The sequence below is a fragment of the Strix uralensis genome, chromosome 5, assembly GCF_047716275.1.
Source record: "Strix uralensis isolate ZFMK-TIS-50842 chromosome 5, bStrUra1, whole genome shotgun sequence".
Lineage (NCBI taxonomy): Eukaryota > Metazoa > Chordata > Aves > Strigiformes > Strigidae > Strix > Strix uralensis.
The window spans coordinates 15349551-15362848 of NC_133976.1; the positions used below are offsets into that span (position 1 = coordinate 15349551).

General features: G+C 36.5%; 1 protein-coding gene across 3 annotated transcripts in view; it reads right to left on the bottom strand.

The window, feature by feature from the left end:
- Positions 1–13298, bottom strand: part of ATXN7L1 (ataxin 7 like 1) — a 120490-nt gene that overhangs the window by 69780 nt on the left and 37412 nt on the right. For 2 of the 3 annotated variants that reach the window (XM_074869955.1, XM_074869956.1), the window contains exon 3: positions 7724–7828. The exons of the other annotated variant lie outside the window; for it this stretch is intronic. In XM_074869955.1, coding sequence (XP_074726056.1) covers positions 7724–7828 — 105 coding nt within the window. The remainder of the gene's footprint in view (positions 1–7723; positions 7829–13298) is intronic. 3 annotated transcript variants of the gene reach the window in all.

Below are 13298 nucleotides of genomic sequence, written 5' to 3' on the forward strand. Positions count from 1 at the left end.
CCTTGCCCCTGTCCCCCACTATCAAAACCCCCATCCCTCCATCAGTGAAGCAGCTGAAAGAATGATGCACTAAACACAGCCCTGTAAACTATAGTATGTAGGAGATTAAACTTAAGCCTAATGCTACATTCAACCTTCAACAGCTGAGTTCTATTAATGGACACGCCTTAAAAGAAATCCTTATTGGTTACTATTTAAAACTACGTGTCTATTAAAATCTTGACTGAAGGAAATTACAAGTGATATGTACCTCCCATCAATGCCATGACAACACCACCCAGTTCAAGTATGTACTGCATCGTCTACTGCAATTTATATGAAGGAAAAAAAATACAAAAGGGTTCAGTAATCAAATACTATCAATGAACATACTATGCAAAAGAAATGTTAATTTATAATGATAGGAATTCTGTGTAAACTAGAACAATATGCTTCCAGTGCACTGAAAAGCCCAGTGTCATTACCACTCTTTCAATCCACTTCCTATGTCAGTTTATTTAAGATCAGCATTGTAAAATTACAGCACAGTCAAGGCACTGTAAAGGCACAACTTAATGGGAAAAATTAGGGAAAAGACAATTAATCAATGTTTTACTTCCAGAGTTTTCAATTTCATACGCAGGTCCAGAAATAGGTATGGGGCGGGGGGGGGGAGGAGGTTACTACGCTTAATAGCAACTGCACACATATGTAGCATTCTGTTCACCGCTGAATGTTTTCTTCTGTTGAGTACTTACTGCTCCCTGATGCACAGTCCTTTGAGATTCAATGCTGCCAAAATGTTCCTGCTTTCTCATTCAAAGAATCTTTTGAATGAAAAAATTTTCAATTATGGATATATCAACCAAGGGTGAATTTCTGAAGTGTGCAAAGTATCTATGGGAAGTTGTCAGCTTCCTACTTACACTACTCATTGACCTTGTAACTCTCTACATATCATATCTATTTCTATATCTGAACTTCTCTGTTTCAGGCTCTGTCACTGATGATGAATTAGTAACAAAAAAGAAGAAAGCAGATTAAGCAGTGGGATGATAGTAGAAAATATAAAAAAAGCCAACCCTATCAAATGTGCTACTTGTTTCTAAGCAAGCCGGTCAGCAGGTCTGAACACAGCTCCACTTTTAATTCACACACTAGACTAAGAAAAGAAAACACAACAAACTCCTTCCAGGCTTGAGCAGATCTCAGCAACCTGCAAGGTGAAGACACATTATGTTTGCTGTTGCTCTGAGCATCAGCTGCACATTTTCCAGTCCCTATCACAGTTCGTCCCTTGGATCTGGGTGTTACTCTACATTCAGGTTTACTTTGTCTGATGCATCTCTAATGCAAAAAGCATGCGCTAGTCTTGTTTTAGCCTGGCTAAGGTGTGCCTGGCAGTTAGGACATTTTCTTTTCCTAGGAGGTAGAAGATGAGAGAATAGCTCCTAGGTGGTAAGGCTAAATCCAACACTAAATTCAAACCTCTTACTTCCTGGACAAGTAATTACAGGAGATTTTTTTTTTTTTTTTTTTTTTTTCCTCTTGAATGAACACAGCCTTGTAAATATGTCTTTCATTGAGTCTCTCCAGGGCAGATATGAAAAAACAAGCTGTTTGCAGCCCTGGATGAACATCGTAGCCAATACTGGCGTGACCACCACTCTCACGCATACGAGCGGCTAAGAAGGATTTTTATTTATTGCTTCATTTGAATCAAGTATTAAAATATCAGTTGATTATATTTTATGCATCTAAGTAGTTTTCTGAATCTGGCCAGAGTCTATCAGCAGTTAGGAGAGAGAGCTGGTCTCTCCAAGGAGTAAACAAAGACAGATTTTACATTTCTCTACCTATTCAGTCTCAAGAACTGCTGACAGTCTAAAAATATGGCACTCCAAGAATATGTAGGGTAAAAGATGAATTCAAAGGAGTTCTGTTTTAGTTTTGCCTCTTCAAGGGTAATAATTGCTCTACTTCATTGTTCATGCAGCGATATACTATTTAAGTTCTATGGGAATGGCACAAAAGATGGCTTGTGACTGCAGTTTCACAGCGACTGCCATTACACTGGCCTTAGAGAATTTGCAACGACACGGACATGACAGACCTACATAACCTGCATGTACCATTGCAAGAACTACAGCTTAGATTTTCATCGTGGACAGGAGACAGAGGTTTCTGCCACTGGCTGTACTTTGGTCTTGAGAACAAGATTTCTGATAGAAAGACTGTAAAGCTAAGGGGAATTCTTTGTATACTTTCAGCTACTAGGGGTTTCCAATTTAAAGTAATGGAAATGAAAGTTACAGACAAAATCAAGTGTATCCTAGGCAATTGCACAACTAAAAATGTTCAAATAAGGTACACACAAAACATTCGATTCCTTGGACCCCCACCAAAAGAAAAAGAAAACCGGGATTCTTAGTCTAGCTGCTACTCTTTCCATATTTAACAAAAAGCAGGAGGCATGAGAGTAATTTTTGTTATTTTAATTCTTTTACGCAGTGAAACCTAACCAGAAAGTTATTCAATCAATAATGATATCATATAACAAGTTTTGACAAGGCTGTGAAAAAAGAAAATTGCAATAACAGAATGAGAATCACTCAAAATGTCATTGTCCTTGAAGGGCACAAGAACACTCCCCCTGATAAAAGGTCAAATGCAATGGATAAAATATTAACAATTACAAAACACGAAACAGCTGTATTCAATAAAAAACAAGGCATTGCATAATTGAAAACAATATAAAAACTGAGAATAATCCATCAAATGTGACAGTGATACCCGTATCAATATCCTTATGCAAAAAAGATGCCAGCTAGTAATGTTCCAGCTAGTGTAAAGAACGCAAATCATTCTTATTCATACCGTAAGCTCAGCCTTCTTGTCTTTAATCATGGTTCATTAAATTGTAATGCACAACTAGTACAATGTAAAATAGCTAGTCTGAGTAATTCAAAATATATAACCTCTCTTAGGAAAATAATTATGATATGGAAGGGAAAAGAATTTATTTATATTCTTCAGTGCTCCATTACTTTCTAGTTTGTTTTTCTTTTAAATGATGCTTATACAGCCAAACAGAAGGAAAAAAAGGAAATATCCTTTTCCAACTTTCATGAGGACATGAGGATGTCAACCCAAGGATTTATAACTCGGAAGAAATGAAAAATCAAGGGTAGTTTTTTTCTTTTTTAAGGAATAAGAATTTCTACTTCTCAATCAGAAGCTTGTTAGAGAGAGGCAGGATAGATAGTAACAAGCCTCCAATAAAGAAATGAGCAAGAGAAGAGATATCATCATCATTTCTCCTTGATGAAGCAAAATTGTTCTCTGTGCGCTACGACTTCATCAAATCGGGATCTTAGCTATTCAGTTCATTAAGATACCTTCCACAGTTTTGGAAACTGTTCCAGAGTATGTTTGGAAACTTTCTTTGATGGTTATACTGCAGTTATTGTTTAACCAAGCTGCATTATTTAGCTTGGCAAATTCACCCCTTCCCCCCAACCTTAGTTTTAACACTTTCCCGTCATTAATTTATTTCCTCATATTAAAAGAAAAAGTAAAGATGTTTTGACAAGCTCTCTGTATGTACACTGCTTGTTCTTCACTGTGCCAGAGCTATCTTTTGTGAGAGATTTTCCTTTCAATGGGAACAGACCAAAGTTAACGAGCCTATTATTGTATAGATCATTTAAAAAAAAAAATAACAACCAGAACTGTGTCTGATGCTCTTTAGTCTAGTAGAGGACAATGCAGTGTAAGAATATGATGCTTTACTCTCTCTGGGGCCAAAGGAAAATAGAAACATCTCCTGGAAAATGGTATGGGTCCCATCTTAACAAGTAAGAGACAGACTGTCACAGAACTGGAGTTAACCAAAGTCTTACGGATAGAGCTCAGCACAGGCTGCCACACTACAAATCTCCTAGAAAACAGATATATTGGAGAAAAAAACCACAAACAAACAGCAAGAACATTATGGTATTTCAGAGATACTAAACCACTACATTTTTGGTGTCCCAAGAAGTGCTCTGTATCTTCATTGAGGTTGGCATTTGAGAACAAAGTCTCAAAACTAAATTCCCTACACGCCAAGTACACTTAGAATGCTACAAGCTGCATAACTAGACTGACTTCTCACTTCAAACTACTTTAAGGAGAAATAAGTACAACTACATGTCCACACATTAAAAAAAAAATTTAAGATATTGTACCACTGCAACAAGTTACTCAAAAGAACTGGCTTCAGAAGAAAACAACACTATTTCAACCCTATTGTTGATGACATTATGATATACTATTGTCTAAGTGCACAGTAATACTGAATGGCCTCAAGAAATTATTTGATTTATATGGTTTATCCAGCAGCCTATAACAGCAAGTCTCTCTTTCAGTTGGGCTTACACCATATGTACATGAATGGTTTAATCCTTACAAATGGATATAAATGTTTATCCCACAGATACAAGGACATGAAACCGCTCTTAAAAATAATTCAGTATTTCTCTTAGAGGCTAAAACAGATCTACTACTTTGCAATACTGAGCTTTACACTGTGTTTATTAGAATCTTAAGTCTGCAAGCTAGTCCTCTAATTAGCCAGATCTCTTCTTTTACCTTCCTGATTTCTATTGGTCTAAGGTTGTATGACACATTGCTTCCCATTAAAAAAGCCTGAACCACAACCAGATTTTTCTCTTTTTCTGCTTGATACTCCAGGAATCAAACCCTTAAAAGTTAAATAACAACATCTGCCTCTATAATCTTCACAGCTTCCCAGAGCCATAAAGGATGGCTGCCACATGTCTGAAATCAGAGACAAATGAAACAGTGGGTCTTCTTATGCTCTGGAGAAAGGCAAATGCCAGCAAGGGCTCAAGAGAAGTGTTACAAAAACGTTTGCTAAACTAAGCATTTCAGTGCTGCTCCAAAGCCAAGATCTTCAAGTTACAATGCAGGGAACCTAGAAACATAAAGCACGTGTCTGGCACAGACTTAAATCCTTATTGAGAGAATATGGACTGGATCTTTTCAGGGATATTAGTAACAAACTACACTTTGTGCGAGATTCTGGGATAGATCTCTACAAGTCCTTGTCAGTAGCAATAAAGCCTCCCCACAACGCAGCCTTCAAGAGCCAAAAACCCAGTAGTGGCTTCTAATGCTTTCTCATTCCACTTCCTTTGTTACAACTTTAAAACTGCAATTCAAGATGTAAAATAATGCATTTTATGCTAAATACGATAGTCTGAAATACCTCAAAGTCTACCAACAGGCGTGTTCAACATCATGTTGATGCTGCTTCACGGCCTAACTAATTAAACAAAATCTGATCCACCAAATTGATTGTGTCCAACAGGTGATAGAACTCTAAATAAACCTAAAAATTAAATATTCCTGCTTCACAGAAGAGCCCAGTGCAGCCTGAAACAATGTCTCAAACAAAGCCTTCTCCAGACCTTTCTCAATGGACTACTGATATCATAACATATCCATTGAGTTATGCACAAGCAGCTCATAGTTGATCTGTTTTCTAATGCAAGATTTTTACCATTTTCTCACCAGACAATGCAACTACAGATCAATTAATAAGATCCATGTGTAACTCTTCTTTAGACCTTACTAGTTTCTTAGGAAAACAACTATACAGTAGTAGATGCATGTCACTTACACAACACGTAGTACTTTAGCAGATTAATTTTTTGAAAATAAATTATTAGTTATTTTACAATAATTCTGAAGACCTCCAAGAAACCTTCTCTCTTCTAAAACTTCTTTTATATGGTTTTAGTACATCACCTTTACTATTTCTTCTTTCAACCAAAATATTTTATCTATACATTTAAAGCTCTTCCACAGGCCTTTCAGCAGTATTCCAGTACACCTTTCCTGAAACAAGTCTGACTAGATTAAGTACAGTCTTCAAGAAGTAATGCCTTTGGTCAGTAATTTTCAGTATTCTCCATTTCTTTTAATACAGTCTACTTTCTTTTTTTTAAAGTCTTTATTGACCTTAGGCTCTTAAACCAAGCAATTCAGAATTTAACGCTAAACTGAACTTCTTGTTCAGTGTAACAGGATTGCTATAATGAAGATGAAGTAAAAGGAATTGTATAAGTAATGGAGAAAAGAGAAAAAGAAAAAAGGGCAGTGACTCACAGGATATTTGCAGTTTATAGGCAACACACTAACACTGATGGTAACTTGTTACTTCAAAAGATCTCAAAAAGTTCTTTCTAACATGGATTATTTTACTTTCATCTAGAAGAAACATCATTCCATATGTCTCCTACATGAAAACACACCCACTTTCCTACTGCTTCCCAAACCAGAAGGTCATGTCCAGGAAAGAGCACAACTACAGAAGGCTACAGCAAGGTGCTATATAGGTTCTTCTGTTCTGTAGCAGATCTTTTATTAATGCAGCAGTCCAATCTTTATAGTACCCACTGTACCTATGACCATACGCAGCAGAGAAGCTTTTCTGTCACTGAAAGAATCATAAGATAACTGAAGCTGGATATGAATTCCACTGTTATCACTTTTTCACAATTATTTCAATCTAGGCCAAAGGTAGTGGTAGCACAACTGTCTGTCAACACGAATGCAGTTGCTCCCAGTTGGTCATTATCAGTCCATCCATAAAAACGCAAAGTAATATTTTGGTAATATCTCTTCAAAAGTAAATAAACTTTTATATTTTCTGTTCATCACTTACATTTTCCCTTTACTGAGTTGCTTCGCTGTCAAGCGGACTGAAAGGGGCACAGGATTTATGAAGTTTATTTGTTGTATGTAGGCACGGAAAGTCCTGCTGGGTCTTTTTGTTTTCCTTAATGTATTTAATTGATTCCATCCTCAGTACTAGCTGCCTTTCATTATTATGCAATCACCTTCAAATTAATTTGATTATACTGAAGTTGATTAAGCCTCATGTAAAGCTAGCCATTCCAGTCACATTTTGCAATCCTTTAAAAAAAACCAACCAAAACCAACAAAACAAACCACCACAGAAACAAACCACTGGACAAATAACAAATAAATCACTGGATAAGTAATAAATAAATCAGACCTTGGGATGAAGTTTTTCAGGAATATTTGAAAGTATTTTGTTAATCAATAGCAAAAATTTCTAACTCAAGTAGTTCTGCTTACAAATAATCAACATAAAAATTGTCATCTTGCTGTTGTCATACTAATTGAGAAATAAATATCTTCTGCTTCTCAAATGAACATTTTTCAAGGAAATCTTAAGAACTGTGACTCAACATGCCAATTATGTAAAAAAATTAAACCCTGTGATAAAAAAAAAATCCTATATACACCTATGCATAAATCCCATCAGAAAACAGTCCATAACATCCAGCTTTTAGTTAATGCAGATCCGTATCACAGGCCTCACTTTGCAGCTTTGATACAAGACAATCCAATGTTACGTCATAATAGTTTTAGCCTAGCTAGTATCTAACTAACAAGATTTATTTGCTGTAATAGGTTAATTTAGTATAACAAGTTCAACTTGAAAAGCCCAGCTTCTAGAGCAACTAATTTAACTTCCTCTACAGGAAATATGCTTATTTGAAGGCATCACTGGTATTTTCTGTGGAAAGAACGCAAGATAACCAGAAAGTATATCTGCAATGCCTCTGTCATGATCGTATGCAATGATTCTTAAGAGAACCATACGCCAGTTTGGCACTGTAATTCAGGAAAAAAAACATTCACTTACCGCAGTGTGACTGGAAAACCTGTGGCTTGACTACCTGATTGCAGATATTGCACACTACAAGATAGAAATCATCATGAGCTGGATAATGGCCAAATAAGTGCATATCTGTGGGAAAGTTAAAAATATATACAAGAATTAGAAATTATGCTTTAAATATATATTAAGAAAAAAAATGAAAATACTGTAGGGCCACTACTGTTATATTAATTTATACAAAGCAAATTTATACACTGCTCCATAAGAGCTTCTTACTATGTTAAAGAGATTTTTTTTTCTTCTTCTGGGTTTCAAGGTCCTATACTAATGCTGCAGTCTCATCCCTCAGTCTCAGTCAGAACACAGGCAGCAACACCTTTGTCTTAACACTCACTGCCAAGAAGTGGAATAAGAATTTCTGTACTGGTCAACTGTTGAAACAGTAAAAGAATACGTCTTTTAAAATCTCTGCCTAAAGATCCTTTTAGAAAACATGGTGCATGGGTTATGCTCCATGTTATAATATTCCAAGCTTGACTACAGACTGCTAGAGAAAGTCTCCAGCTTAAAAGTTAGTTACAGTAAACAAAATCAAGGATCCTACAGCTTAAAATACAGCCAGGAATGTCATCCCTGTTTTGAACCAGATGTCATGACATGAAATTTCGGATTCTGTGCAAATGTCCCTCCTAGTTGAAATGCCTTGCTGTTTTGTTTCCCCAACAAAAACTCTGGGAAGAGACAAAGTTGGTTAATGAGGTATTTCTCAGTGACAGCATGAGGAATTTCATGAAATCAAAAGATGGGTACAGTCAGATGATGACAGGCACTTGTCTCTCTCAGCTGAAACACATAATGCAATACATGCATTCTTAAGCCATTACAAACACAGAGTAAAATAGGCTTAAATTACTACTGAAGGCCTCAGAGCTCTAACATTACAAGTGAGGTAACTTGTTTCACTCTGCATTGCTATACCTTAAGAACAAGCACACATACTCATCCACCGCAGCTCAGCTTAGAGGGCAGAAACTCCAGTCACTTTCATGCACTTCGGTGTGATCATGTCACCACGCCCAGTGCAACGAAGGTGTTGCTGCATTAGTAACCCATTGACGAGCACCGGCCACACAGATCGTGCTACCTCTCAGAACAGGGCAGTGACATCTTTATTTAAAGATGTCATAAAATTACATTCCAGTGTTATTCAGCAGCATCCAAAATCTACTACAGAACTTGTAAATGTGACTTCTGACTCAGACTGAAATATCAGCCTGGTGCCTTTTAAACAGGAGGAAAAATGAGAAGACCCTCAGTGAAGACAAACATGCACAACAGCAGCTGTGACTGATAAACATCATCAACTAAATCCTGCTTCTCCAATAACTATGTCATATTTTCTTTAAAAATAGTGATTTCTTTCAAAAAATGGCTCAAGTACGTACCTTATTTCATTAGTTCTTAATCAAAGGAAACATTTTGGCTCTAGAACTATTTTTATAAGTAATTTTGCCCCGCCTGTACCACTGTGTAAGTAACATCACTGCTTACAATGGCAGTACTTGGCATGATGAAGTGCAAAGTGCCTTCAGTCCCCAAAAAGCCCCCAGAGGAACGGGGCACCCCTCTCATGGTAATTCAGGCAGTATCATAAGTAGATCCAAAAAGGCTCATTCAAGCATCCTTGGGCACAAACCAGCACCACCGACCTGCAGGTATTCCATAGTCTGATATGATGTGAATTGTTCCTTTATCCCCTGAAAACCAAAAGCTTCTATGTTACTGCTCATACCAGGCTACAAAATGCAGTGGAAAGGTGAACCAATCATAACCCCTTCACAGTGCTAGTCTTGGACTAACCAAGCCTTTAAGTGCACTACAGTCAGATGAATGAAATCAGTACATTCAACTTAAATTTAAAAAACAGCAGTCATGAGGTATAAACTCTTTTGGTAATTTCTTGCTGTAGTTAGTGTTAGTACTGACGAAGCCAAAACTGCACAGTTAGATTAAATCAAATCCTCCCTACTGGTAAAACAAACAAACAAAACCCTAAGCAGGCACTACATCTGGCCTGTTCATTTTATTTCTTGTTTTAATGTGGTAAGTCAGTGATCTTAAAAATCACTTCACATTGGCAATTCTTAGCCAAGGATATTTTGATCAGAACCTACAGATTTCCACTAACAGCACTGTAAACTCCACAGAAAGGAGTATTTCTTCCACATATAATTTGACACAAAGTCTCATCTCAAAAACAGGCATTTCATGACAGTTATGAAATATTTCAAAAATGGTTAAAACATCTCAACAACTTAAAATATTTTTTTCTGTTGTTTGAATGGTCCAGTGACAATCTTCTTACCAAAACATATAGGCTTTGCCCTTTACAAACAGAAAAGTTACAACTTTTTTCCATTTTAAATTCCTTAAGTCCATTTAACCCTCATAGCCTGTATACTAGCCTTTAAAATATGCCTAGCTCTGAGGCATATGAAGTCTGACTGGGTCCGAGTCTGAGTTTTTACGAAGTTTGGCTGCAGGGAGTAACTTATAAAAACACATAAGTTATTAATACTGGAGAAATCTATCCAAGGACATAGATGGAATAAGAAATCAGGTTAATTCACAGGATCTCAAAAGCATCTATGTTTTCACCAGGCACTGTCAAGGAGACAGAGCAATGAAGGAAAAGTCCTGGTACCTGTGAGCAAACTGCACAACCCTGGCAAGCAGCACTGCACCTAAAGAGTAAATATCACATTTGAGTTTTTATGATACTGAGGTGGCAGAAGTTGATATTCAAAGAAACTGCACAGACCTGTAGGAGAATGCACCAAAATGCTGCTGTGAGAAACACAAGCATCAAAATGATGCACAGATGGAGAGTAAGTGATATCCTGAAGCAGTGCTTTGAAAGTTTTTTCATTTTGCAGAAATAGCCCAGTGAAGGTGCAAGCATCTATTGTAAATGTGAGTCCTCTGATAGGAATTGAAGTTACTACCTACCTGTCAAAAGTCCACTTAGATTAATCCAAGAATCTCAAGGCCACAAGACCATAGGTTGGAAATCAGAAATAAGAATCGCACTACACAAATAAATTGTTATTACTGAATCAGAATAGCTAAAAAACTTAAACACTATCTTTCAGACTGGATTCCTTAAAAACCTCACTATGCAGGATTTTATGAGAGGAAAATTCATCAAGTCCAAACAGGTTTGACTAACTCCGTTAGTTCATCGATGTTAACAAGATTGGCACAAATCAGTTTTCATGATTAAACTCATGATTTGTAAGCACACACAGAGTATATATAAATTACTTTTTAATTAAAACTGTATGCAGCATTAATACTGTCTCACTAGAAATTCTAAACGGGGACACACTTTACTAGGCATAATAATATTAAAAATGCAATACAGATCAGAGAATTTAGAATGAAGAAAGCAAGGAAATTAAAATTGAAGGAAATTGAAATTAAAGTAGAAAATATATACAACTATCTATCTTTTTATACACATTTTCTTATTTTTAATGACAATCGTTCAATGCTACCATGTGCTACTCAAAGCGACCAAGACTGGTAGGTTATTCTGGACACAGGTATTATTCTTGGATCAGATTACAGACATTTGACAATCCAGACTTGTACATGCAGCAAAGACAGACAATGGCCTCTCTAAAACAAAAATTTATCTTCTAAAGGCAACAATCACACCTCCCTGCCTGCTTAGTTGGAAGCAATGGTGATAAGTTCTTCAGGAAACGTTAACTGGAGAAGAAAACAGCTCTGTCCAAAGATAGCTCAGGAAAGACTTCTTCATGGAAAAAGGTAAGACCACTGAAGGAGACGGCCAGTAATTGGTGAATAAAGTGAGCAACTATCAAACAGTACTGAAATAATTATCAAAGTACAAAAAGAATAGGGAGGGACAGAAGAGGGACTGTGAAGAGTATTTATTTTCTACCACAACTTGGTCCTCCCTAAAAGGGAAACAAGGTGACCAAGGCTTGCATGACTCACCCCAGACCAGCATGGTGATCTCTGCCAGAGCCTGTGATCTGCTTGTTCTCTATATAAAAATATAGATAGCTACAAGTCTGAGACAGAAAGTGCTGCCCAGCCCTTCTGGTAACTAAAAGCAGCCCACAGCCCCCATCACAGTTACCTCATTTTATTGGAAGATGCTTTCAGTAGATTCTAAGTAGACTCTTCATGGCAAGAAAGCGCAGATAACTTATTTTCCAGCACCCAGACACTTTGCGGAAGTGATATCTATACATACCCTAGCCCTTGCAGTACTGAATCATCCCCTCAAAATGAAATTTTTTGGCCAGCCATGTCTGTTGATACTGCACGTTGACAAAAGCCTTGCTTGAAAATGAGCTATTTGACTAACAGGATGTGAAAGTGTCCCATATCACATGAAAAACATGCAAGATAGGTGGAAATCAGAGACAGTGAATGCTGACTGTAGGAAATACGACTTTCCTAAGATTAAAATCCTAAACCAAATATTACTTTGTGCATACTCTGCTATGGCACTTGAAAAATAAATATAACTTCTGCTTATAGTTTTTATATTACTAACATTTGCAAATAAAAAGACAGCTGTAGCCATATGACACACTTTTATAAAACATCAGCTTGGTAAAATGTGCATTAAAAACACAAATACCATAGAAACAAAAGAAAATGTTGCTTCTGCAAATTGTGGCACAAACACAGAAACGCAGGTGTCAGATAAAACTTTTTATCTTCTCCAATAATACACTCAAAGGAATTATTTTAGTAACAAGCAAAGCCAGATGATTTATATGAAGTACCTTCTCTATTATTATACAATTCATAATCATTTACATCCAACTGTATAATAAAACACAAGCTAGAAATAATCTAAAACATTCTTCCACTGCAGAATTAAGGTTGTCAAACACTAAAACCTCAGAACATTCTGTGGGAAATTAAATTTTTAATTATGATCTTTTGCTATAAATTATACACACTTTAAACATTCTCTTATATATCTGTTGTTCCACTAAATACGCACACAAAGTCCGATTTGAAAAACATTAGTGATGTTTATGTGTAAAGAGAGCAAAGGGGAGTGAGTAGGGGAGAGAGAGAGACTATTCAAGACCACTGTTCTAAAATTAACAAAGAAAAGCTAAAAAAAGGCAATAGCAAAAATGGCAATGGACAAAACCAAACCCATGTGGTTTCTCCAGCTCCTGGAGATGCTGATTTTTAAACTCTGTGTTTAGAAACCTGCTCAATATTTCCCTCTTGTTCCACAGAAGTGACAAATCCATCCATCATTCAAAAATGGAGGAAAGCACAAAATCTTTCAGTACATTAGATTACTTAAAAAACTAAGTAATTTGAACAGTGAATGGAAACTTGAAACTGAAACAATAAAAAGACATCTTCAGGGTATTACTCAGACAGCAGTTAAACGTGCTTGCACAGACAGGATAGTCTTAGAAATAAATGTCACACTCTTTCCATTTAACATCAGCTTTATTCGCCCCCAAGTATGGTTTTTCGGTTTTTACACAAAAAACAGTAAGGTGCTTCAGTATTAGTTAGCCAGCAT